At 34.7% G+C, this 24,588-nt stretch overlaps 1 protein-coding gene across 1 annotated transcript in view; it reads right to left on the bottom strand.

The window, feature by feature from the left end:
• Window positions 1–11,275: 11,275 nt before the first annotated feature.
• The window catches only part of LRRC7 (leucine rich repeat containing 7), a 518,594-nt gene continuing 505,281 nt past the window's right edge, over window positions 11,276–24,588 (bottom strand). The window contains exon 25 of the mRNA XM_053693367.1: window positions 11,276–11,383. Within this exon, the coding sequence (XP_053549342.1) occupies window positions 11,276–11,383 (108 nt within the window). The remainder of the gene's footprint in view (window positions 11,384–24,588) is intronic.

The raw sequence follows: 24,588 nt of genomic DNA on the forward strand, positions 1-24,588 counted from the left end.
AGACAGAGCAAACGATTTTAAACAACTTTCCAATTTACTTCTATTGTTTAATTTGCTTCCTTCTTTTGTTATCCTTTGCTAAAAAGGTTTATCTAGGAAAGTTCAGGAGCAGCAAAGAACCTAGGTTCTAGCTGCTGATTGGTGGCTGCATATATATACAGATTGTCATTGGCTCACCAATGTGTTCAGTTAGAAACCAGTAGTGCATTGCTGCTCTTTTAACAAATGATACCAAGAGAATGAAGGGAATTTGAAAATATAAGTAAAGTGGAAAGTTGTTTAAAATTGTATGTTCTACCTAAATCATGCAAGAACAATTTTGGGCGTCCTGTCCCTTTAACTAATGTCTGTTTGTCAAATATAAAGTCCAACACTTCTTTTGCTCAACATTGGTTTTGTTAAAAGTGCTATGGAAGTCCCCTCTTTTTCTCTGTTTCACATAAAAGAAAGTCCCGGGACAGCTGAAGAATTGAGCCTTGTGCACTCTCATGTTATTTCCCTATTCAGTGTAAGGAAATATACAATGAAATCTCATGAGAGTTAAGTGAAATATCATGAGATCACAGTAAAAGAGTTCATGACCTCAGCACTGTTGATGCTGATTGGCTGCTGTTCATTTCTTCATTATTAATTTTTTTTTTACCTGCAGCTGGGCAATAACTGAGTATAACTTTTTACACAGAGCTTACTCTGCTGAGCTGAGGAAATTTTGAGGTAAAATATCTTCCTTTTTTACATAGAGATGCTCAGGTGATATTTTCCTGCCAGCTTTTTACAGTTATACTGCATCAGTTTCAAGTGATTTAGCATATGAGTATTATGTCCCTTTAAAATTGCTTGCCCTATCTGAATCATGAAAGTTTAATTTTGACTAGACTGTCCCTTTAATATGCAGTTCCATGATAATCCAACTTCTAAAGGCTCAAGAGGATAAGGCTACTCATGAAGACCATTTATGAAAGTAGGAATGCTTACACTGTTGGTGAAAATACTTTCTCTCATAGCTACTGTGGATAAAGCTAGAAACATATGGAACTTCTGATGCTTGGTGGGGAAAATAATACTATAGTGAAAGAGACAATGTAGAGAGAAATAACTTGTAGATGAGAGAGACAATCTCACAAATGACACCAATATAAGATCCTTTGAGACTCAATACTGTCTTTTACCTGGTGCTTGAAGTCCAGTGTTCTAGTACATCATTATATTTTAGTATTGCACATTTAGGATAAATAATGTATGCTGATGGATCAATTTGTCATTGTACTGACTCATTGCATTGTTGGAAATATATATACAAAATAGTTATAAATGTTTTAATGTGCAGTATGTGGAATTGCACTTTAAACAAATCAGAAAATCATCCATTATTATATATTAATAGATTAAATGTTACATACAAATTAAATATACTCATTTTCTCCTATATAACATAACTTCATAAATTAAAAGATACTACTAATAATAATATTAATAACATATATTAATAGATACTATGGTGCTGCACATATAACTGGGCAAACAGCCACAAAACATGGCTCACCTGTTTTCTATGATTTCATTCACAATATTAGTGCTATGATACATATTTGGAGACAGATATTAAAGTTAATTGGTTTCTGAAAAACTTTAAAAATATCAACAAATTTGTGAAAGATAACCATAAAAATACAACTTTAATATCACTTCAATTCTGGATATCCGAGAGACAGAATTTGCCTCTTTTGGAGCTGATTTTGCAACTACATACAGTATATCACACACCATGCTATCCTGTCTCCAGCACACATATCATTTTAGTATTCCAGAACCTTATTTTACTATATTTCTAAACTTTACTGTATTTAAAAAAAAAATATATGCTGTTATTATTATATGTTATTTATATACCACCAACATATTCCTCAATTCTACCTAATAATGAAATCCATTCCAAGAAAACAGAGGAACATAAGATATATTATGAACACAAAAAAAACATGTATACTGATACCGTAGGAGTTGAAGACCCTACTCTTGCAAGAGTTTACAATCTAGCGAAAAATTGTGTATGTACAAAAAGGGATTGCAGATCGATGGTCAGATCATAGACAGAATGGGATGCAGATTACACATTGAATGGACAAAGAAGCTTTTTGTTAACGGTGACAGATGTATAAGAATCTCTGAATATGAGACCTTTCAGAAAGAATTTGAATTCTTTAAGATTGAGGGAGTGAGTGTACAAAGGTGATTGTCGAAGAGAAGTAGGTTGTGAGATGAGCACACGTGATTAGAACAGTATATATAAATTACAGCAAATATATATGCAATAGAATATGTTGTTTCGTAGGATTTTAACTTTGTGAACCCAGTAAAAAGGGACTGTTGTATAGAGAGACGAAAAGAGATTGAATTTCTGTTGACTGTTGCTTGACAGGGAGAATTTTGGAGATGTTATGCAGGCCGTAAATTATTGGAAATTAAGTGTAGGAGAAAGCAGATTCGATGGGACAGTAAAAATTAAACTATCGTGATTCATAAAGAGCATTGAGTTCTAAACAACATTCCAATTTACTTCTATCTAATCTGCTTTGTTTTCTTGATATCATTTGTTTAAAAATATACCTAGGTAGGCTCTGGAGCGCAGTACACTACTGGTTGCTACCTGCTGATTGGTGGCTGCAGATATATGCCTCTTGTCATAGATTCACTATATGTGTCCAGCTAGATCCCACTACTGCATTGCTGCTCCTTTATTAAAGGATACTAGGATAATTAACTAAATTTTATATTATAAGTACATCGGAAAGTTTTAATAATTGTATGCTGTCTCTGAATAATGAAAGAAACATTTTGAGCTTCATGTCCAATTAAAGGGACAGTCTACTCCAGAATTGTTTTTATTTTATAAAATAGATAATCCCTTTATTACCCATTCCCCTGTTTTACATAACCAACACGGTAATATTAATATACTTTTTACCTCTGTGATTACCTTGTATCTAGGCCTTTGCAGACTGCCCCCTTATTTCAGTTCTTTTGACAGATAGCATTTAGCCAATCAGCGCCCTCTCACTTGTAAATCCATGGGTGTGGTCACAATGTTATCTGTATGACACACATGAACTTATGCCCTCTAGCTGTGAAAAACTGCCAAATTCATTTAAATAAGGGGTGGTCTTCAAGGTTTTAGAAATTAGCATATGAGCTTACCTAAGTTTAATTTTCAACAAAGAATACCAAAAGAACAAAGCACATTTGATGATAAAAGTGAATTGGAAAGTTGTTGAAAATTGCATTCCCTATCTGAATCATGAAAGTTTAATTTTGACTAGACTGTCCCTTTAAGTATGACCCCAATACAGCAGACTTGAGAGTTTGATATGATTGGTCATCTACAGTAATGGACATTTCAGAGGGTAGACTTGTGTTAGATGAGGACAGAATAAAAACTCTGTCTTTGAGATGCTAGATGGACATTTATTGATGTTAGATAAAACAGCAGGTGAGAGGTTGAAAGACAGATTTGGATGTTATATTAATTTAAAAGTTTTTGAACCTAAATGGAGCTGATTAACTCCTTGCTGCCTATATTACACTTTCTTTGTGTAGTTGTAGTCATAGTTAAAGGGACACTGAACCCACATTTTTTATTTCACGATACAGATAGAGCATGTAATTTTAAGCAACTTTCTAATTTACTCCTATTAACACTTTTTCTTCGTTCTCTTGCTATCTTTATTTGAAAAAGCAGGAATGAAAGCTAAGGAGTCGGCCCATTTTTGGTTCAGCACCCTGGGTAGCGCTTGCTGATTGGCGGCTATATTTAGCCACCAATCAGCAAGCGCTACCCAGGTGCTGAACCTAAAATGGGCTGGCTCCTAAGCTCTTATTCCTGCTTTTCAAATAAAGATACCAAGATAACGAATAAAAATTGATAACAGGAACAAATTAGAAAGTTGGGTTAAAGGGACACTGAACCCAAAAATTTTCTTTTGTGATTCAGATTGAGCATGAAATTTTAAGCAACTTTCTAATTTACTCCTATTATCAAATTTTCTTCATTCTCTTGGTATCTTTATTTGAAATGCAAGAATGTAAGTTTAGATGCCGGCCCATTTTTGTGAACAACCGGGGTTGTCCTTGCTGATTGGTGGATAAATTCATCCACCAATAAAAAAGTGCTGTCCACAGTACTGAAACCAAAAAAAAGCTTAGATGCCTTCTTTTTCAAATAATGATAGCAAGAGAACGAAGAAAAATTGATAATAGGAGTAAATTAGAAAGTTGCTTAAAATTGCATGCTCTTTCTGAATTACAAAAGAAAAAATTTGGGTTCAGTGTCCCTTTAAGTATCCCTTTATTAATTTTCTCATATGTTGGTACTTGTTTTCTATTCATGTTTAAAACATTCGATAGACACTTGAGGTATAGAAGCATGGATTTTCTAATATACATTTGCATACACTCTAGCATTTATGGCTTCAATGCAAAATAAATTTGTCTGACTAAAATTATAAATTTATGTCACGGTAAAGATTAATTTAAAGAGTAAACATTCCAACGTTAAATACCACTCCACTTGTAATCTGGCCCTTAATGAGCACACCACCTGGCTGATTTTACTGACTACCAGGTTAAAATTTAAATGTAAAATTCAATCTAAAAGTAGCTCATATTAAAAATGTAATTGTTGCACAAAATATGATTAAATCAATTTATGTTAAATGATGCAAGTATTTTGTGCTTTGTATAACTTAAATCAGATTTATAAGGTTTATAAGGTTGTATGATATTATTCTGTACCCATACTTGACTACATTTTATTAACCAGTGTTCACATTTACAAAAATAAAAATATTAATCTTTGTTGATTTATAAATAATAGACAGTGCCAACATCAATAGTCTAGTATGGTGAATTATATTCTCATTGATTTAACCAAAGTTTATACCAGGGCTAAATAGTTGGTGGCCCATGGGCTGTATGATAAAATTATTTATATATTTCTTTCATTTTATTCAAACCTCTACAGATTATATAGATAAGCATTTGTTATTGAAGTGTTGCATTAGCAAGGGGTGATTCCATTGGTTTACCTTGGTATAATATTGTTTTATTTGATCAATTTCCTGATTTTATAAATATGGATTTTTATGATACAATACCAGTTTTTTTATTATTAATGTATTTTAGTTTGTGTACAAATATTCACTTGTTGATAACAACAAATTATTATGGCAGAGTCAGTTTTACTAAAATAAGCTAACTATGGCTGTGAATTATTCTAATTGGTATAGTTTCAATGGCGATCTTGGCGTTAATCAAGTGTTATCTGTTAATCAAACCCACTGATGGCTAACTTCCTAACACATGGAGGCAGCAGCACAATATTTTAGAAACCATAAGGGCTGTATAAAAATTATGAATATTATATACACAAATAATATATTTAAAAAACATATCCAGTGGCAGGGCCAGATGTAGGTAATGTTACATGGTGCCTATATCTGCTGTTGTCCCCTCCAGTGCACTCTTTTAAGTAATGGCCACTATTTCTGGGTATCCACCAAAAGTTTCTTAATCATACTTTTTAGTTCTGTTTTTTTTTGTCCTGGGCCACACAACTATAGCTCATTTTCTTGGTTCTGATTTTTTTCTGGTGGTCACAAAAACTAGTCCGCATTTCACCCATGAACCTCCATCAAGCCATCACTGACCTAACCGAGAAAGACCCAAACCCATGAACCTCCATCAAGCCATCACTGACCTAACCGAGAAAGACCCAAACCCATGAACCTCCATCAAGCCATCACTGACCTAACCGAGAAAAACCCAATCAGGTCAAAACACATAGGCTGTTTATTGGGCTATCCAGTGAGTATTTTTAATCCTCAGTTTTGTTATACTTAACTTTAGTGTTGCACTAGGATTTGTTTTGTATTTGCACCATAGCTTTATTTTGTAGGTACCAAGAAGATTAATTAATTTACTTTCCACTGAATCTAATTGTCTCTGGACATAGAGGAAATTATTTTATATCTCCAAATAGAAGATTTCTTGGAAGATTTTATGAACCATGTACTTAGCAATTACTGCCTCCACTTAGTCTTTAGAGGTATTTGATAAGGAATTATTTATACGCATGTGTTTTATCTAATAATATATATGTTTGATTTATATTATATATAATAAAAATCTTTACTTTTATGCAAACATGGTATGATGTTTAACCTTTTTAAGGGCTATCTAATATTAATAATAATTTTCTCTATAACTGATAAACAAGTAAATTTAAGTATGATATAGTAAATACCAGCCCTCATATGGCAGCAAATTACACGTGCAAAGATGCATACCAAAACTAATTAGAGCTATGGATTTTGTTCTAAAAATGGGCTTTGTTCTTTCTTCTTAATGTGTCTTGTCCAACAATATGTATGCCTCCAAAATTCATTTTCTCTCTCTCACTCTTCTTAAAGGGACATTGTACACTAGATTTTTCTTTGCATAAATGTTTTATAGATGATCCATTTATATAGCCCATCTGGGAGTGTTTTTGTAACAATGTATAGTTTTGCTTATTTTGTGATAACATTGTGCTGATTTTCAGACTTCTAACCAAGCCGCAAAGTATCAGATTGTAGACCCAAGTCAACAGACTACTACTTGCTCCTGTTTGTGGTGTCCCAGACTAACATCATCAATAGTGCTAAACTGGGAGCTTCTAAGTAAATTTTTAAAAGGTTTTATACTGGATTTTTAGATCAGTATCTGTGCTTATTCTTCTTTATAGTAGTGCCTATTACATGCAGTTATATGAAAATAGGTTCATACTGTCCCTTTAATGTGTCTAGTCCAACAAAATGTACATCTACAAAATTCATTCTCTCTCTTCTTAATAAGTCTAGCTTAGCAATATGTACATCTACAACATTTACTCTCTCTCTCTTGAGATATATATATATATATATATATATATATACACAGGTGGCCCTCAGTTTACGCCGGTTCAATTTGCGCCATTTCAGAATAACAACCTTTTTTTTTCAGTCATGTGACTGCTATTGATAAGCTTTGGAAAGCAAAGTGCACTAATTAAAACAGCCAGTAGGTGGAGCAGTCCGCTTGTTTTGCAGCAAAGTTATGCAACTTAACAGCCTTAAATTGATCTGTGTACACAGATCAGACCAGATCTATTGAGCAAAATTTAGCAGGCATTTCCCTATTATCTTCCTGTCCAGCAGCTTGAGGTGAGGGTGTCCAACTGCTTATTAATCACTGCAGATTGAAATGCATAGAATAGGTGCAGAACCAATATTATCTAACATGCTAACAATGCAGAGAACTGATTGCAGAAAAATGCAAGTAAAAAACATTTTTGTTCATTAAACTTAGTTTGATGATGATGCAATCTGTTGTGTAACTATTTTATTAGGTGCTGTTAGCAAATGTTTTTGTTCATTAAACTTAGTTTGATTATATTTTCTGTGTTTTGGGATTATTTTATTAGGTTATAATACTGTTTTAGCAAATGTTGTTGTTCATTTAACTTAGTTTAATTATATAGTCTATGTTGTGTTATTATTTTATTAGATTTATAATGCTGTTTAGCATTTAAAGTCTTCATTTCAAAGCTTTACAAATAATGTATTAGGTGTTACTTATGTCAATTTTGAGAAGGGCCTGGAACCTAACTCCCTCACTTCCCATTGTCTTACATTATAAACTGGATTTCAATTTACAACAGTTTCGATTTACAACCATTCCTTCTGGAACCTAACCCTGGCGTAAACTGAGGGCTACCTGTATATACATACACACATGCATACAGTACATACCAACTCTGCATTCGTACAACTTTAATAACACAAACAATCTGGGGGAAAAATGTCATTCATTAATAACAGTCTATACCAGCTGCAATAAAGCCTCTCACATATTACTTGCCATGTACTACATACGGCTTTCACTGCGAATGCTATGGATGTGCACTGGAGACAAACAAACTTGATGAAAAGATGTTTACATGTAAAAACTGAAATTGGAAAACCTTTATCCCAAAGAGAACCAGCCTAACACATAACTGATATCTGAGTGACATCATGACTTTTTAATCATTTATTAGTTCTAAATTTAAAGGGACAGTCTACACTGTCTTTAGTTATCTTAAAGTCTTCCCTTTGGTTAAGCTGCAAATAGCCACCTGCACCCCTTTCTATATCATGCAGCAGGAATAGTAAAAAAGTTATTTTAAAATTTATATTGTTTCTGCTTACTTTGAAATGGCTGACAAGCTCCACCCACTGATGGCATCCAATCACAAAAGGCTCACTAGTTGGATTCAACAAACTGTCAATGCTATTCAGCAGAGTGTGTAGATGCAGTCCAGATCCTGATATCATCAGTGGGCAGAGCTTGGTAACCATTTCAAAGTATCCAGACACTATAAACAATATTCATTTAAAAATAACTTTTTTACCTTTCCTGCTGCATGATATAGAAAAGGGTGGAGACTATTTGCAGCTTAATCTAAGGAACAACTTTAAGATGACTAAGGTGTAGACTGTACCTTTAATTTTAGATATTTACGTATGAGCATTTCAAACATAGTCTGTGCCTCTCTCCTTCTTTGTGCCTCTCTCCCGTGTTTTCATGATATTTCCATGTATCATGCTAGGTCATAAGGTCAAATATAGCACCTTTGTTTTCTAATATCTTTTCAAAGTTTGTTGATTATATATATTTTATAGCATAAGCAACGTAAAATATTTCTATATTTTTTTTTCCAAGTGACCTTTCCTATGATAAATATCTGTGCCCCGTTGCATTAGAATTTGTATATATCCCAGTGATACAGAATTTGACAGCGCTATACAACTAAACAATAATTAATAATAATATAAAAACACAGATTTAGGGAGAGAAAAAGGTATTTACTACCTGTTAATTACAGCCAGTAAAAAATAAAAACACAAAATAAAATTCTTTAGAATTAGAATCCAGTGATTTTTATACTTACATGTGTTTTGAAGATTTTTTTTTACAGAATTTGCATATATTTCTTTCCAAAGGAACAATATGGTGTACTTGGAAAAAGGTTTATTTTACTAATAGAATATTTATTACTTAAACAGTACTCCAACAAGGCAGCTGTATTTTTGTTCCTGTTATGGTCTAATTGCATTTTAAATAGCACATTGATGAATCAAATCTTAGGGCTGTTTTTTAGTTTCAGCTGATGGTGCCCATAGATGAAAACTGGTTAATGTTACCACTCCAGTTGTAAAGTTAATGAGATCTCTCTTCAGAAAAAGATGCATTGATGAATAATAGAGCTTGGTAAGGTATCCCACTGACTTCTAAGACTGGGATGATTTACAGAGTAGAGAAGGATAGATTTTCAATATATGATAAATTATTTAAAAAGACAGAAATAGAATTCTGATGTATTAACTACAATTTGACTAAAAATCCATTCACACCTTAAAGGAGACTTCAAAATTATTACATCAGCAAATAGACCAGGGCATTGTAGTAAAGAATATTGAACCCTAAATTGTTTTTTGCAGCAATAATACAAAAATAAAAAGTATATTATTCCAGTCTCTTGGGTCTTACATCTCTTGCAACTATGTATTTGTTTTCCTTCATAATTATTTAATGGTATTTTCCATTTGCCTCCTAAAAATCTTTAAGATAAATGAGTCTTTGAAATGTAGAGGAAAAAGCAGTCTGGGACTTTACTAACTAATAAAATGTAATCAAAGATCAGAATCACTTTTATTCAAAATTTTCCACATAAGCGCTTTAAAGCATATATAAATATTCTTAAGGATGAATGAAACCAAAGGATAAAAACAAATCTCATGCATCAAAACGCCAACAGTCTTTCCTGTCTTGCCACAACATAAAGATTATACAAATATTTTAAAAACATTAGGCAATTGAAGTTCACCTGCAAAAGTAGTGTGACATTCATTGGCATTTAAATATTATTAATGATGTGGTATATTTAAAGAGACACTGTCACCATTAAATCTAAAAAAGACAAATGTGAGAATGTACTCACTGTTTTTAACACTTGCACCTGTGGAAGATAATTTTGATCTTTTAAAATATTCTTTACGTCTAGCTTCTAAATTAAACCAATTTTCATGATTGTCATCATTACTCAGTACACAAACTGTTTTGCCTAACACACTGTAACAGTCCTGAAAAATGTCCCTGTGGAACACATTATATTGGAGCTACCAAATTTCAATTCATAACAAATTCATAGTAGTGAGCAGTTCTCGATTATCATGAAATTTGGATTTTAGTTAGAAGCTTTTACAAAAGAGGAATTTAAATAGCAATTTCTAAAGAGTAAAAAAATACATATAAATCAGTAAATGTTTTATAGTATACAATCCTGTCAACTTATTGGTGACAGTCTCTCTTTAATATAAAAGGAAAAATAGCGATACAGCATTAGCTTTCCTGTCAGCCATTCACTTACTGGCTTTGTTTATGAAACACTGAAAGCAATATTATCCCTCTTCACTGCCAGAGGAGTGTGTAGCTCATTGCTCTGCAATGTGATGTAGACTCCTCTGTCACTAAGGGGTTACTGTATATCTGATGATTCAATTAACTATATCACTGCCACAAGAAGGTAGCAAAGTATTGCAGAAAAAATACATTTCTTTTCATTCTGGCCAGTCTGATTGAATTAGTTTTGTTCAAATCCATTGAATTATACCTATATAATGATAGTTCCATAAGGCATATATATTATATTGTTTATATAAAAAAGGGAATTAATCTGTGTACATTTACATTTTCATAAATACTTTCTTATCAATCAATTCATTAGTTAAGAAAATATTATTCTGTTTGTATTCTTTTTTTATAGAAGTCAAAATATGACTTGCAATTCCTTTTATTAATATTAATGTTCTATATAAAAGGCATATACAATTTTGAGGCAGTGTTGATGGCAATTAGAACATTGTAAAGAGCTTTTGTGTGCTTCCGTGCTCTCAAACGATATGAAATCCACGCTGGGAAGAAACATATTTATTTATAAAACTGCACCAATCCACAGCCTCTAGCTGACAAAAACTAATAATACATATCCACGTGGTTTTCATATGTATATTGTGAACATTTCAAAGTTGATAACATCTATTATACATTTGGCACTAATCTTTGCCATTGATCCAGCAATTGGCAAAACCTGTTTCCTAAATATAAATTTACTCTGAAGATTCAATCTGCCTAAACATATCTTTACCGTGTAGAAAAATAGTTAGACAGTAAGCTCACGTTGTATAATTAGATCTACTGTGTTTTGAAAGCTCTTCAGCAATGAGACAGCTTTTTCATGCTCCATATGTACAAAACTGTGGCCATTTGCCTGCAAAACACAAAAAAATAAAATAAATGTTACACATCATTGCAATTGTTTTGATGCCGTACGTATAATGTGTCTGTAGTTTGTACATTTTGTGTTCATAAAGTAATTTTACAAACTACTGTAGGTGTGTTTTCCTAAGCAATACCTAGGATCCGAGAACAGTGTTTAATGTTTGTTGCACAAATTTAATTAAATCAATTGATGATAAATTATGCAGTTATTTTGTGCTTTGGATAACTTAAGTAACATTTATATATAACAGTACAAACAAAGTAATACCCTGCCCCCAGGGTAAAGATATACAGTACAGTATTATAGGAATTTTCACAATCATTAAGTGACTTTATTTAAGTTGCCATTTCTGGGAACATCTGAAGAATGGGACAGACTATATGCAAGATGTCCACTTAAATAAAAGGTAGCATATAGTATTTGCATTGATGCACCCAGGTGGTTGATGAATTGGACCATAGACTGTGTTATACATATTTCTTAAACTTAAGAATTGTACGTTGTCCACCAAAATGTTACTAAATAAAGCATGGAAACCTCTCAGTGCTTTTAAATCTTGCACAACAGCCAGATAGTGCTAGTTCTGAGTGCCATTTAGATAATATTGTGCTCACTCCCATGGAGAATAATAATGGTTATACAAGAACCAGCACTAATAGGCTAAAATGCAAGTTTGTAAATAGAACTGAAATAAGGGGGCAGTCTGCAGAGACTTAGATACAGGTAATCATAGAGGTAAAAAGTGTATGATATGACAGTGTTAGTTTTGCAAAACTGGGGATTGGGTAATAAAGGGATTATCTTTCTTTTTAAACAATACCAATTTCATGTAGACTGTCCCTTTAAATTCAGCTCTTACATAAGGATAAAGAAAATATTTTAGTCCAGTGTCCATTTAAGATTTGGGACTATGATGTAGCCTTCCTGCTATTTTTATTTGGCTCCTTACTTTTCCATCCAATACTATACCTCAACCATTTGCAATCCACAAAGCTATTTTCTTCTTTGATACTAACCTTTCCCTGCACTCTATGCATTGTGTATATGCAGCTCTCTGCCAATAACCAGAGTTACTTACATTAAAAGCTTGTTTATATTGAAATGTATATTTTTGTTTTGATTGACAGAGTTTCTAAAATATATTCATAAGAACAAAGAGTAAAAAAAAAAGGTCAAATGCTGCAGCACTGTACATTCAGTGAACTTGGTCACTAGGAAATAATGCTTATTATATGTAATTTGGAGCAGATTATTGAATTTATATATATTTTTTGCCTTTCAAAAAGATCATGTATAATAAATGTTTGCATATTCTTCCATTCTGAATTGGTTATCTCCACACACAAAGTGATTGCTGTAACTGTATTCACTGTATACATTAGCATAACTAACCTTGACATTTAGATCAAATTGCATTGACATTTGCATTGCATTAGAAATGTTCAACAAAACATATCTTTCATGTGCTTCTCCCAGGGGATAGGACAAGGAGTCAATGGGTTAAATTCTGACAGCTTTGAAGCAATGGATATGTAAATCATGTTATTAAAAAAAAAACAGTATAAAAAATCTGATACAGGAGACATATACAGGGATTACTATTTACAGTATGTCATAGGAACTAATGTATTAAATGGACGTTAAACACCTTCAGATTGTACTACAAAATGTATAATTATATGTAGTAAAAAACAACTTTACAAAATACTTTCATTACATGTTTTGTCTATTTATCTGTAATTTAAAGGGATACAAAAGTCAAAATTAAATTTACATGATTCAGATAGAGCACATCATTTTAAGACACTTTTAAAATTCACTTCTGTGTTCAAATTTACTTTTTTCTCTTAGTGTCCTTGTTGAAAAAGAATATGTACATATATTATGCTACTGGGAGCTAGCTAGGGATTGGTGGCTGCACACATATGCCTCTTGTCATTGGTTCCCCAGATGTGTTTAGCTAGCTCCCAGTAGTGCGTTTCAACTCTGGAACTGACAATAACTATATTTTTTATCACTTTGCAGGGGTTAAACACAATTATACACAAGCAATAGTACAATTATAAAATGCTATAACATATTTTTGCTGTTTTGTATCCCTTTAACTCTGTGGGCTTTGCAATTCCTGTTAGTAATGGAAGTGGAGACTTCATACTTAACCAAGGGTTTTTTTTTTTCGGAACACGGTCAGAGACTCCAAACAGTGCAGGGCTTCACAAAAGGCAATTACTGCTACCCAAACATACCCGGAGAGCCTTAGCAGACGGCGGATCAAGCCAGAAAACAACCAGATGAGGACACAAATTGCAGGCTCTGCTCAGTTAGTGTAAAGTAAAAAATATAAATTTTATTGATTCCAATATAAAAATGTAGTGTTTCCATGCAAAGGGCATACACAGGAAGGACTGTCTTACGCGTTTCATGCCCCCTAGTGGCGCTTAATCATATTCTCTAGACTTTACACTAACTGAGCAGAGCCTGCAATTTGTGTACTCCAGACTTAAAGGGACATTAAACACAATTTTTTTCTTTCATGATTTAGATAGAGAATACCATTTTAAACAACTTTCTAATTTACTTCTATTATCTAATTTGCTTCATTCTCTTGATATTCTTTCCTGAAAAGCATATCTAGATATGCTCAGTAGCTTCTGATTGGTGGCTGCACATAGATGCCTCATGTGATTGGCTCACCAATGTGCATTGCTATTTCTTTAACAAAGGATATCTAAAGATTGCAGCAAATTAGATAATAGAAGTAAATTGGAATGTTGTTTAAAATTGTATTCTCTATCTGAATCATGAAAGAAAAATGTAGGGTTTAGTGACCCTTTAACACTGATAAATTCTACACAGTCACTTGTTGCCCGCTCATTTATAGCTGTTCCCAGTTAGCTTCAGCAAAGACTTTGGTTACAAGATGGCTGAACCATTGCTTTATGGTCACTAAAATAATACACTTTTTTTTTAGTATTTTACCCTTTAAGCACAGATGAGATGTGGTCACCATCCACCCATCATTAAAATAAAGTCCTGGGGCAATAGTGAATACCTGGGGGACGATTTATCAAGAGCCGAATGGCCCCTGATGCCCCTGTTTCCACGCAAGCCTTCAGGCCCGCCGGAAACAGCAGTTATGAAGCAGCGGTCTTAAGACCGCTGCTCCATAACTGGTCCACCGCCTCTGAGGCTGCGGTCAGCAATCCGTCCGACCCTAGACAACCGGGTTGATTGACACCCCCTACTAGCGGCCGATTGGCTATGAATCTGCAGGGGGCAGCATTGCATAAGCAGTTCACCAGAACTGCTTGTGCAATGTTAAATACGCTGTCGGCTTTCAGCGAAGTCTGTCGGACATGATACACTACAACGTATCATGTCGGACAGACAATGAAAAAATCGTCCCCATAGTGTGAATAAATGTGCATTTACTTGAGGCTCATGTCAGCTCCTACTTGCAGATCAAAGTCCCTAATTTATATGAGAATAGCCCTTCTTGTTTATATATAAAAATATGTATGTGTTTGGTGACATTGTCATCCAATATGGCGACTGTAATTGCAGTGTCTTTTGCCATGTGCAAAAATAGTGTTACATTCTAAAACTTTTGGGGTTCTGCTAAGTAATATGTTGAAAAATGCTGTCTGGGCTTTATCAAGTCTTTTTCAAAAATGAAAAATTACCCATAAATGTATCATTAAGTATTGCAAATTTGGATTTTAGTTAGAAAAACAGGGATGGCTCCGCTCATAAGCAGCTGTTAACATACCGATAATTATAAAATTTAGCTTGTGATAACCCAGGGATTTAAAAAAATACATCTGCATATTATATTCGGCTAATCTTTGCTTTGAATACATAATTCATGTTCTGTTTAAAGGGACACTGTACCCAAATTTTTTCTTTTGTAATTCAGAAAGAGCATGCAATTTTAAGCAACTTTCTAATTTACTCCTATTATCAATTTTTCTTCGTTCTCTTGCTATCATTATTTGAAAAAGAAGGCATCTAAGCTTTTTTTTGGTTTCAGTACTCTGGACAGCACTTTTTTATTGGTGGATGAATTTATCCACCAATCAGCAAGGACAACCCAGGTTGTTCACCAAAAATGGGCCGGCATCTAAACTTACATTCTTGCATTTCAAATAAAGATACCAAGAGAATGAAGAAAATGTGATAATAGGAGTAAATTAGAAAGTTGCTTAAAATTTCATGCTCAATCTGAATCACAAAAGAAAATTTTTGGGTACAGTGTCCCTTTAATGTCACTCAAAGAAACAAATGTATATAACCTTATATTTTTAGCAATGCAATCCATAGGGGGACACGCTTTTGTGTATTTTAGCATCAGTACTTGTTTGATAGGTTTAGTATGTCTGAAAATTGTACATAACTGCTTCTCATATTAAGTTATGCATTTGCTTCAGAGCTTGGCATTAAATACCCATATATTTAGTAGAAAGCACTTTAACTGCCAAATGGTTTATCTGTCATTTAAAAAGCATGCTTTAAACATTCTGAAAGCTTCTGGCATTATACTTCTCTATTGGAAAACAATAAGCTCAGATTTATCCTGTAAAACAGAAAGCTCAGAGCTCTCTGCCTTTGCATGAAAAATGGCAACATTTAAAAATGCTTTTTAATGAGATATCTGTGCCTTCTGGTGTTGCCTGTGAGCTGGCATTATTCGGTACTTATGCAGCCATTTCCAGCACTTTTTGTCAGTTGATGGATATGTTCTGTACATACTGAGAATGTTAAATCTTAGCACATGTAGTGTATATTGTGATAACTAAAGTCTGAATATTTATACTGCCACTTACAACAAGCTGCAAAATTAAACATGAAATTCCCTTAACCCAGTGGTTCCCAAACAGTGGTTCGGTTTACGGCACTCTTAATGTTTCAAGATTTTTTCAAGGCACCCCAAGTCAAACCATAGTTCTATAATCTATATTACATACCTGACAGTTGCAGTGTGCAGTTGGTGACTTGGTGCGATTAGTATTAAACGCAAATGACCTTATATGAGGCTAGCAGAGCATTGCTTGGTATTGACAAATGCTGAGAAAAAGTACCTTGTTATTGTTTTAATTTTTACCTTTCTGGTAAAGAAGTCATGAGATTTACCAAACATGTTTGAATGATTGGTTTCTAAATGGTGTTTTAGCTTACTTGGAATCGTATTCTGGAGCCAAAATCTTCAAACACACTATACACTGCGGTCTTTCTTCACCATTGACATTTGTTGATGTAAAGCCAAAATCCATATAATTGTCATCATATTTACGATATTTCCGCTCCTTTACACACCCGCCACTAGTTTGTGGTGCATCCTCTTCATTTTCAGTCCTAGTGTGCTTAATAAATAAAAACTTGTCCATTTTTAAGCGTATAATAACTATGAACTCGCAGATCAAGTCATATATTCATGTGATAACCTTGTGCATCGTACACATGTCGCATCTGGGTGAGTACATTCACATTTATTCTCAAAACAATATGGTCTCATCAGTGGTCTTGTCAGTGGCGCATCATTTATGAGCACTTTTACGGTTGCAAAAGATGAATATTTTGCAGCACCCCTGTATGCCAGTCACGACGCACCAGGGTGCTGAGGCACACAGTTTGGGAACCCCTGCCTTAACCCCTTCTGTGCTGAGCCATTTCACACCACGATGCTAAAGCATATTATTAGTCCCTTGCATTGCAACTGCGGGCAGCATTGTATGTCCGCTGCCTGTATTTGCTAACACTTGCTTGTGCAGTACCACATAATGCTAAAAGTTTGCCAATCATGTGCGAACAGGACCTGTCAATCACCCCGAACAAATATGTTTGGGGTGATTTCTATCACCCAACTGGGATGACCACTGCCTCTTACATTCAGCAAGATTACAAGTAGTGCATTATGAGTTTTCTGTGTGTAATGTGGTCTATTCGCAATAAATTTCCATCGCAATCAATTTCCAAGTCTTGAAAAATCGTGATTGCGTGCACGCATTTGCCTTTTACCCAACAATCCTTTCTGCGCTTGAAGAGCAGTTTTCCTCAACATAAAAATTTGACAAAACATTTCAAAAATACATTACAAAGTACAGTTACGCTCATATTTAAACTGTCTAATAAAAATTATTAAAAAAAATATTGCACACAAAAGTTATAAGGGCTCAAAGATATGAGATCTCTGGTGTAAGAAAAAAAAGCCGATGCAGTGATTTTACATTGACATAAATACACATACATAGAGAAACATGCATTTATATGTATAGACATATGTTTAACTATGGAGATAATGAAAATATTTTACATTACTATCTTATGCACATTAAACAATATCTCAGATTTATTTTCAATGCGATATTCGCATATAGATCTCGAGATATCTAGACATATATATATATATATACAGGTGGCCCTCGTTTTACAACGGTTCATTTTACACCGTTTCAGAATAACAACCTTTTTTTCCAGTCATGTGACTGCTATTGAAAAGCATTGAGAAGCAGTGCATTTATTAAAATAGCCAGTAGGGGGAGCTGTCCGCTTGTGTTGCAGCAAAGCCAAGCAAGCTGAAATTAATCTGTTTAACCAGACCTGAGCTATCGAGCAGATTTCAAAGGAACAAGATCTCCCTGTCTATAAATCAGTCCAGATTGGAATGCATAGAAAGAACTGTTTGCAGAAAAATGCAAGTGAAGTTTGTGTTGTGTGATTATATTATTAGGTTTATAATGCTGTTTAGCAAATGTTGGTTAATTTAACTTAGTTTAATTATATATTCTGTGTTGTTTGATTATTTTATTAGGTTTATAATGCTGTTTAGCATTGAAAGTCTTCATTTCAAAGCTTTCAAAATAATGTATTAGGTGTTACTTATGACAATTTTGAGAGGGGCCTGGAACCTATCTTCCTCACTTCCCATTTACTTACATTATAAACTGGGTTTCAATTTACAACGGTTTCGATTTACAACCATTCCTTCTGGAACCTAACCCCGGCGTAAACTGAGGGCTACCTGTATATATAAACTGTATATTCATATCTCACAATAAATAAATATATCAGTCCAAATATCATCAAATATATAGAAAAATATTTATTTATAAATAAATAGAACATATTCTATTTGTCTTCTCCATTGACTTCAATGGGAATACGTGAACGTGCACACGATTTCGAGGTTTGCATTATGTGTCTTAACGCGTGCGCAAAATAAGTTGTTTTGGCAACTTTTAATAGCTGCACAACCCCAAATGTGAAAAAGCCATAATGTGTGCAGTGTTTTGGCAACTGATTTGTCGTACAACTTGTAATATTGCTCATTGTGGGAAACAGGCTCTCATGAGCGAGCCTGCACAACACGAGCTCCATAGCAGCATTGGCTGGTTAGTACATGGATCCCACTGTATTTACACATCAATTTCCTGGGTCTTCTGTTTTTCAGCACTTTTATTTAGTTTGTCAAAATACCCAAAAAAGTAAAAAAAAAAAAAAAAAGACACCATACAATATATAACATAGTTACTGTATATACAGTAGTGTGCAACATTTCTAGGCAGGTGTGAAAAAATGCTGTAAATAAGAATTCTTTCAAAAATAGAATTGATAATAGTTTATTTTTTTTATCAATTAACAAAATGCAAAGTGAGTGAGCAAAAAATAAATCTAAATCAAATCAATATTTGGTGTGACCACCTTTTACCCTCAAAACAGCATAAATTATTCTAGGTACACTTGAGCAAAGTCAGGGATTTTGTAGACATATAGGACAAGATTACATATGTGGCATCGCCTGCAAAAGCAGGTGTTTTAGCCCGGCATCGGGCTCATATTTTCAGTGCAAGGACTTACACAGCGAAAAAGGAAAAATTTTGCTCCATTTTCACCTTGCCACACATAGGCAGGCGCAGCAAGCTTTGCGCTGAATATAAAAGAACCGTAACTCCCTAGAAGTTCTAATTTACACCTAACACATTTGCAATATCTACGTGTCAACCGTCATCTCCCCACCGCAATAACTAAATAAAATCTATTAACCCCTAATCTGCGAACCTCCACATCGCAATCTACCTAATAAATGTATTAACCCCTAATCCGCCATCCCCACAAATCGCAAACTGCCTAATAAAGTAATTAACCCCTAAACCCCCACCCCCACAATGTAATAAACCTAATTAACCTATTAACCCCTAAACCCCTAAACCACCAACCTCCCACAAAGCAATAAACCTAATTAACCTAACACCTCCTAAATGAACCCCAATTACATAAAAAAATAAAATACTGTTAAAATAAAAAATAAGATTAAATTAAAATAAAAAAGTCTACAATTACAGAAAAAAATAAACCAAATTATCAAAAATAAAAAATTAAACCTAATCTAATACCCCTATGAAAATAAAATGCCCCCCCCAAATAAAAACACCCCCTAATCTAAACTAAACTACCAATAGCCCTTAAAAGGGCCTATCGTAGGGCATTGCCCTAAGTTAATCAGCTCTTTTAAATAAAAAAAATACTAAGTCCCCCCTAACAGTAAACCCCACCCACCAAACCCCCCAAAATAAAAAACCTAACACTAAAAAAACCTAAGCTACCCATTGCCCCTTAAGGGGCTTTTGTATGGACATTGTCCTTAAAAGGGCAATCAGCTCTTTTGCAGCCCATGAAAATAAAAAAAATCCCTAATCTAAAAAATAAAGACACCCCAAAAAATAAAAAAAGCCTAAATCTAACCCCCAAATAGGCATTTACTGTTCCTGATGCCAGGCAGAGAAAGTCTTTTTCCAGGCGTTGAACTTTTTCTTCCATGCAGCGACATCTTCTTCCATCGCAGGAACTTCTATCTTTATCCAGGGCAAAGGCGGCACGGAGAGGAGGTGACCGAGGAGCAAGAACGCCGGATGCGGAGCCATCCAGCGTGAAGGGTCCTCTTCGTACCTTCGTTGCCGCACACTGAGGATTGAATGCAAGGTACCTGTTTTATATTTGGAGTAACTTGCATTCCTATTGGATGAAGTTTTCAAATCAGCCAATAGGATGAGAGGTACTGAAATCCTATTGGCTGATTACTGTTAGGGGGTATTTTTTATGTAAAAGAGCTGATTAACTGAGGGCAATGCCCTACAAAAAAAACATTTTAAGGGCTATTGGTAGTTTAGATTAGGGGGTGTTTTTATTTTGGGGGACTTTTTTTATTTTCATAGGGGTATAAGATTAGGTTTAATTTTTTTATTTTTGATTAAAAAAAATCTGTAATTTTAGACTTTATTTTTTGTAATTTTAGATTTATTTATTTTAATTTAATTATAGTTTTTTTTAAGTAATGTTAGGATTTTTTAATTTAATTTTAACAGTATTTTTTTAATTTCTCTAATTGGGGTTAATTTAAGGGGGTGTTAGGTTAGGGGGCTTAGTGATTAAATTAGTTATTTGCGTTGTGGGGGATGGCGGTTTAGGAGTTAATAAGTTAATTAGGTATATTTGGGTTGTGGGGGGTTGGCAGTTTAGGGGTTAGAAGGTTAATTAGTTTTATTGCATTGTGGGGGAATGGCGGATTAGGGGTTAATAAGGTAATTAGGTATATTTCTTTGTGGGGGATGGCGGATTAGGGGTTAATAGGATAATTAGGTATATTGCGTTGTGGGGGGATGGCGGTTTAGGGGTTAACACATTTATTAGGTAGATGGGATGTGGGTAATTGTTGGATAAGGGGTTAATGGTTTATTAAAGTATATTGTGCTGTGGGGGGATGGCACTTTAGGGGTTAATCACTTTTATTATTAGTTGCAATGTGGGGGGATGGCGGATTAGGGGTTAATAGTTTATTACGGTATATTGCGTTGTGGGGGTGGCTGTTTAGAGGTTAATACATATAGGGGTTTTTACGTGTCAGGCTTATTTTTGGGAGGCAGGTTAGACTTTTATGGGCGATGTGGTATTTTTTTGTGTTTTTATTACGTGCCAGCAGTTTCTAAACTGTCGTGAGTCACTGACGACTCCAGAAATGTGTATTTCCGCACATTTCTGGACATCGCCAGTTTATCCGTTTATGAACTGCCGGCACGATTTATGTGATTTGCGGATGTGTGAGGTGAATTTACGGGCGACACAGGTTTTAGCAGTTGTGCTGAAGCCTGCGCCGCATATGTAATCTTGCCCATAGGGCTCTATGTAACAAGCTCCGTAAGGAACTTGATGGCCCCTGTTTCTGGCGAGTCTTCAGACTCGCCAGAAACAGCAGTTATGAAGCAGCGGTCTAAAGACCGCTGCTCCATAACCCTGTCCGCCTGCTCTGAGCAGGCGGACAGGAATCGCCGGAAATCAACCCGATCGAATACGATCGGGTTGATTGACACCCCCCTGCTGGTGGCCGATTGGCCGCGAGTCAGCAGGGGGCGGCGTTGCACCAGCAGCTCTTGTGAGCTGCTGGTGCAATGTTAAATGCGGAGAGCGTATTGCTCTCCACATTTAGCGAGGTGTTGCGGACCTGATCCGCACTGTCGGATAAGGTCCGCAACACCTTTGATAAATAGGGGCCAATGTTTGGTACATGATTAAACAGTTATACCAAAAAAGGTGCTAATGATCATCCATTTGATGTGTATGTTGAAACACAATCATTAACTTAAACAAAACTGCTTCATAGAAGGAATACAACTGGGTGAGGAAAAGCCAAACTTTGCTAACAAGGTGAGGTTGCTGACGACAGTTAAAAGTGAGGGTAAACGATGTCTGTATGCAAAGTGCCATTAGAAAGAGTATATGAAAAAAATATTTGTGCAATTTTTTTTTTCTTTTACATACCTGTAAAGCGCACATTTTCCCTTTCTTAGTAAACTGTATGTTGCTCTCCCCCTGCAGCCCGCCTCACTACTCCATTTTTTTCCTACTCATCACAAACAACCAATCAAAAGTGCTGTCATATGACTCTATCTTTTCTATTAAAAAGCCTGAATGGGCCGGTAATCTGTTATGTCACAAAAGCGTGACACAAAAGAGTGACTGTCTATTGAGCTGTAAGTCATTTACCTTCCCTCCGCCCAATTCTGCGAAGTGTAGAGTGGTCCACCCAAAGTGAATGTCACAGAATTGCAGACTTCAATTTCTAAGTGGGTAGAGGGAAGGTAATTGACGGACAGGTCAGAAAATAATTATATTTATTTAAATAAGCATTTTGTTCAAAAAATGATAATGTGAATCACATTACCACATCAAAAGGAAAATATCTATATCATTTAATATACTGATCATTTATAATAACTTTAGGTCAAAAGTCCTACACCACGGCAATACATAGGGTCTCTGCCAGGCAGAAATTTCAAGGCAGACAGTGGGTTTCCAGATGTGTTGTCCAGGCTCTTCTGAGAAATCACAAAGAAACGGCAACGTTGAGGACCATTGATAAATTGATTGGCCAAAAATATTTGGCTGCAACAAAAGGCAGTTTGTTAACCAAAGGGCACGAGCGTGGTAAAAGAAAGAGTGTCTGCAGTCAACAGTGAAGCATGGTGAAGGTTCCTTGCAAGTTTGGGCTGCATTTCTACAAATGGAGTTGGGAATTTGGTCAAAATTAATGGTCTCCTCAATGCTGAGAAGTATAGGCAGAACTTATCCATCATGTAATACCATCAGGTAAGCATCTGATTGATCCCAAATTCATTCTACAGCATGAAAACTACCCCAAACATACAGCCAAAGTCAAAGAGAGAATAACTGATGGCACTATGTGTGTTGTTTCCTGATATAAATTTATCACTTATGTAATATTATATGCACATTAGGTGATGTGCTGTTAATAGGGAAAAAGGTGCTGTACACATAAATTAAATTCAAGGAAAAAAAGTAGGAGATACTTGCAAAAGAGTGTACTTATTAGCACTCACAACACTACTGGGTATGATACTAGGTAGAACAAGAGAATGAATCCCGAAGGAAGGGGGTAGTGTTTAAAACATAGCTTTTAATAATCAAATCAAATAAAAAATGTTAAAACCACAAAGTAGACAGAGATGCTTTATAGGACAATCTATAAACCGTATCGCAAATCTAAATACTGGTATAGTGGGGACTGTGTTATCCAAGGTAAGGATACCCAGTTATCTCCCTGGAGAGATACATACACATAAAATACTAATAGAAGATTATATATTCAGACATATTATCCTGAAGAATCAGCACACACATGCCAAATCAGTACTACAATATACTTCTGATCTGGCGGATAACATTTTTCCTGAATTAGCATGGATATGTAAGGGTACCACAATCTGATAGCACTACTCCCTGATTCTGCAATTGTATTATAGTAAAGTGTAGTTAATATCTATAGTTCATAGATTGCAAAGTAGATATTAATCTACCAATCAATGCTCAGGGGTGACTTATTGATTACATGAATAGAGACCAATGTTTGCCAATTCTACATTTGTTAGGAGTATATTAAAGTGTACATTATGCATTAGTAATATACACACACCATACACACACACACACACACACACACACACACACACCATATACACACCATATATACACACACACACACACCCTATACACACACACATACACACCATATACACACATACACCATACACACACACACCCTACACACACACACACACACCATATACACACCATACACACACACACCATATACACACACACACCATATACACACCATATACACACACACACACACACACCCTATACACACACACATACACACCATATACACACATACACCATACACACACACACCCTATACACACACACACACCATATACACACCATATACACACACACACCATATACACACCATACACACACACACACACATCATATACACACACACACACCATATACAGGGAGTGCAGAATTATTAGGCAAGTTGTATTTTTTAGGATTAATTTTATTATTGAACAACAACCATGTTCTTAATGAACCCAAAAAACTCATTAATATCAAAGCTGAATAGTTTTGGAAGTAGTTTTTAGTTTGTTTTTAGTTATAGCTATTTTAGGGGGATATCTGTGTGTGCAGGTGACTATTACTGTGCATAATTATTAGGCAACTTAACAAAAAACAAATATATACCCATTTCAATTATTTATTTTTACCAGTGAAACCAATATAACATCTCAACATTCACAAATATACATTTCTGACATTCAAAAACAAAACAAAAACAA

This window comes from Bombina bombina, chromosome 10 (assembly GCF_027579735.1).
Source record: "Bombina bombina isolate aBomBom1 chromosome 10, aBomBom1.pri, whole genome shotgun sequence".
NCBI lineage: Eukaryota > Metazoa > Chordata > Amphibia > Anura > Bombinatoridae > Bombina > Bombina bombina.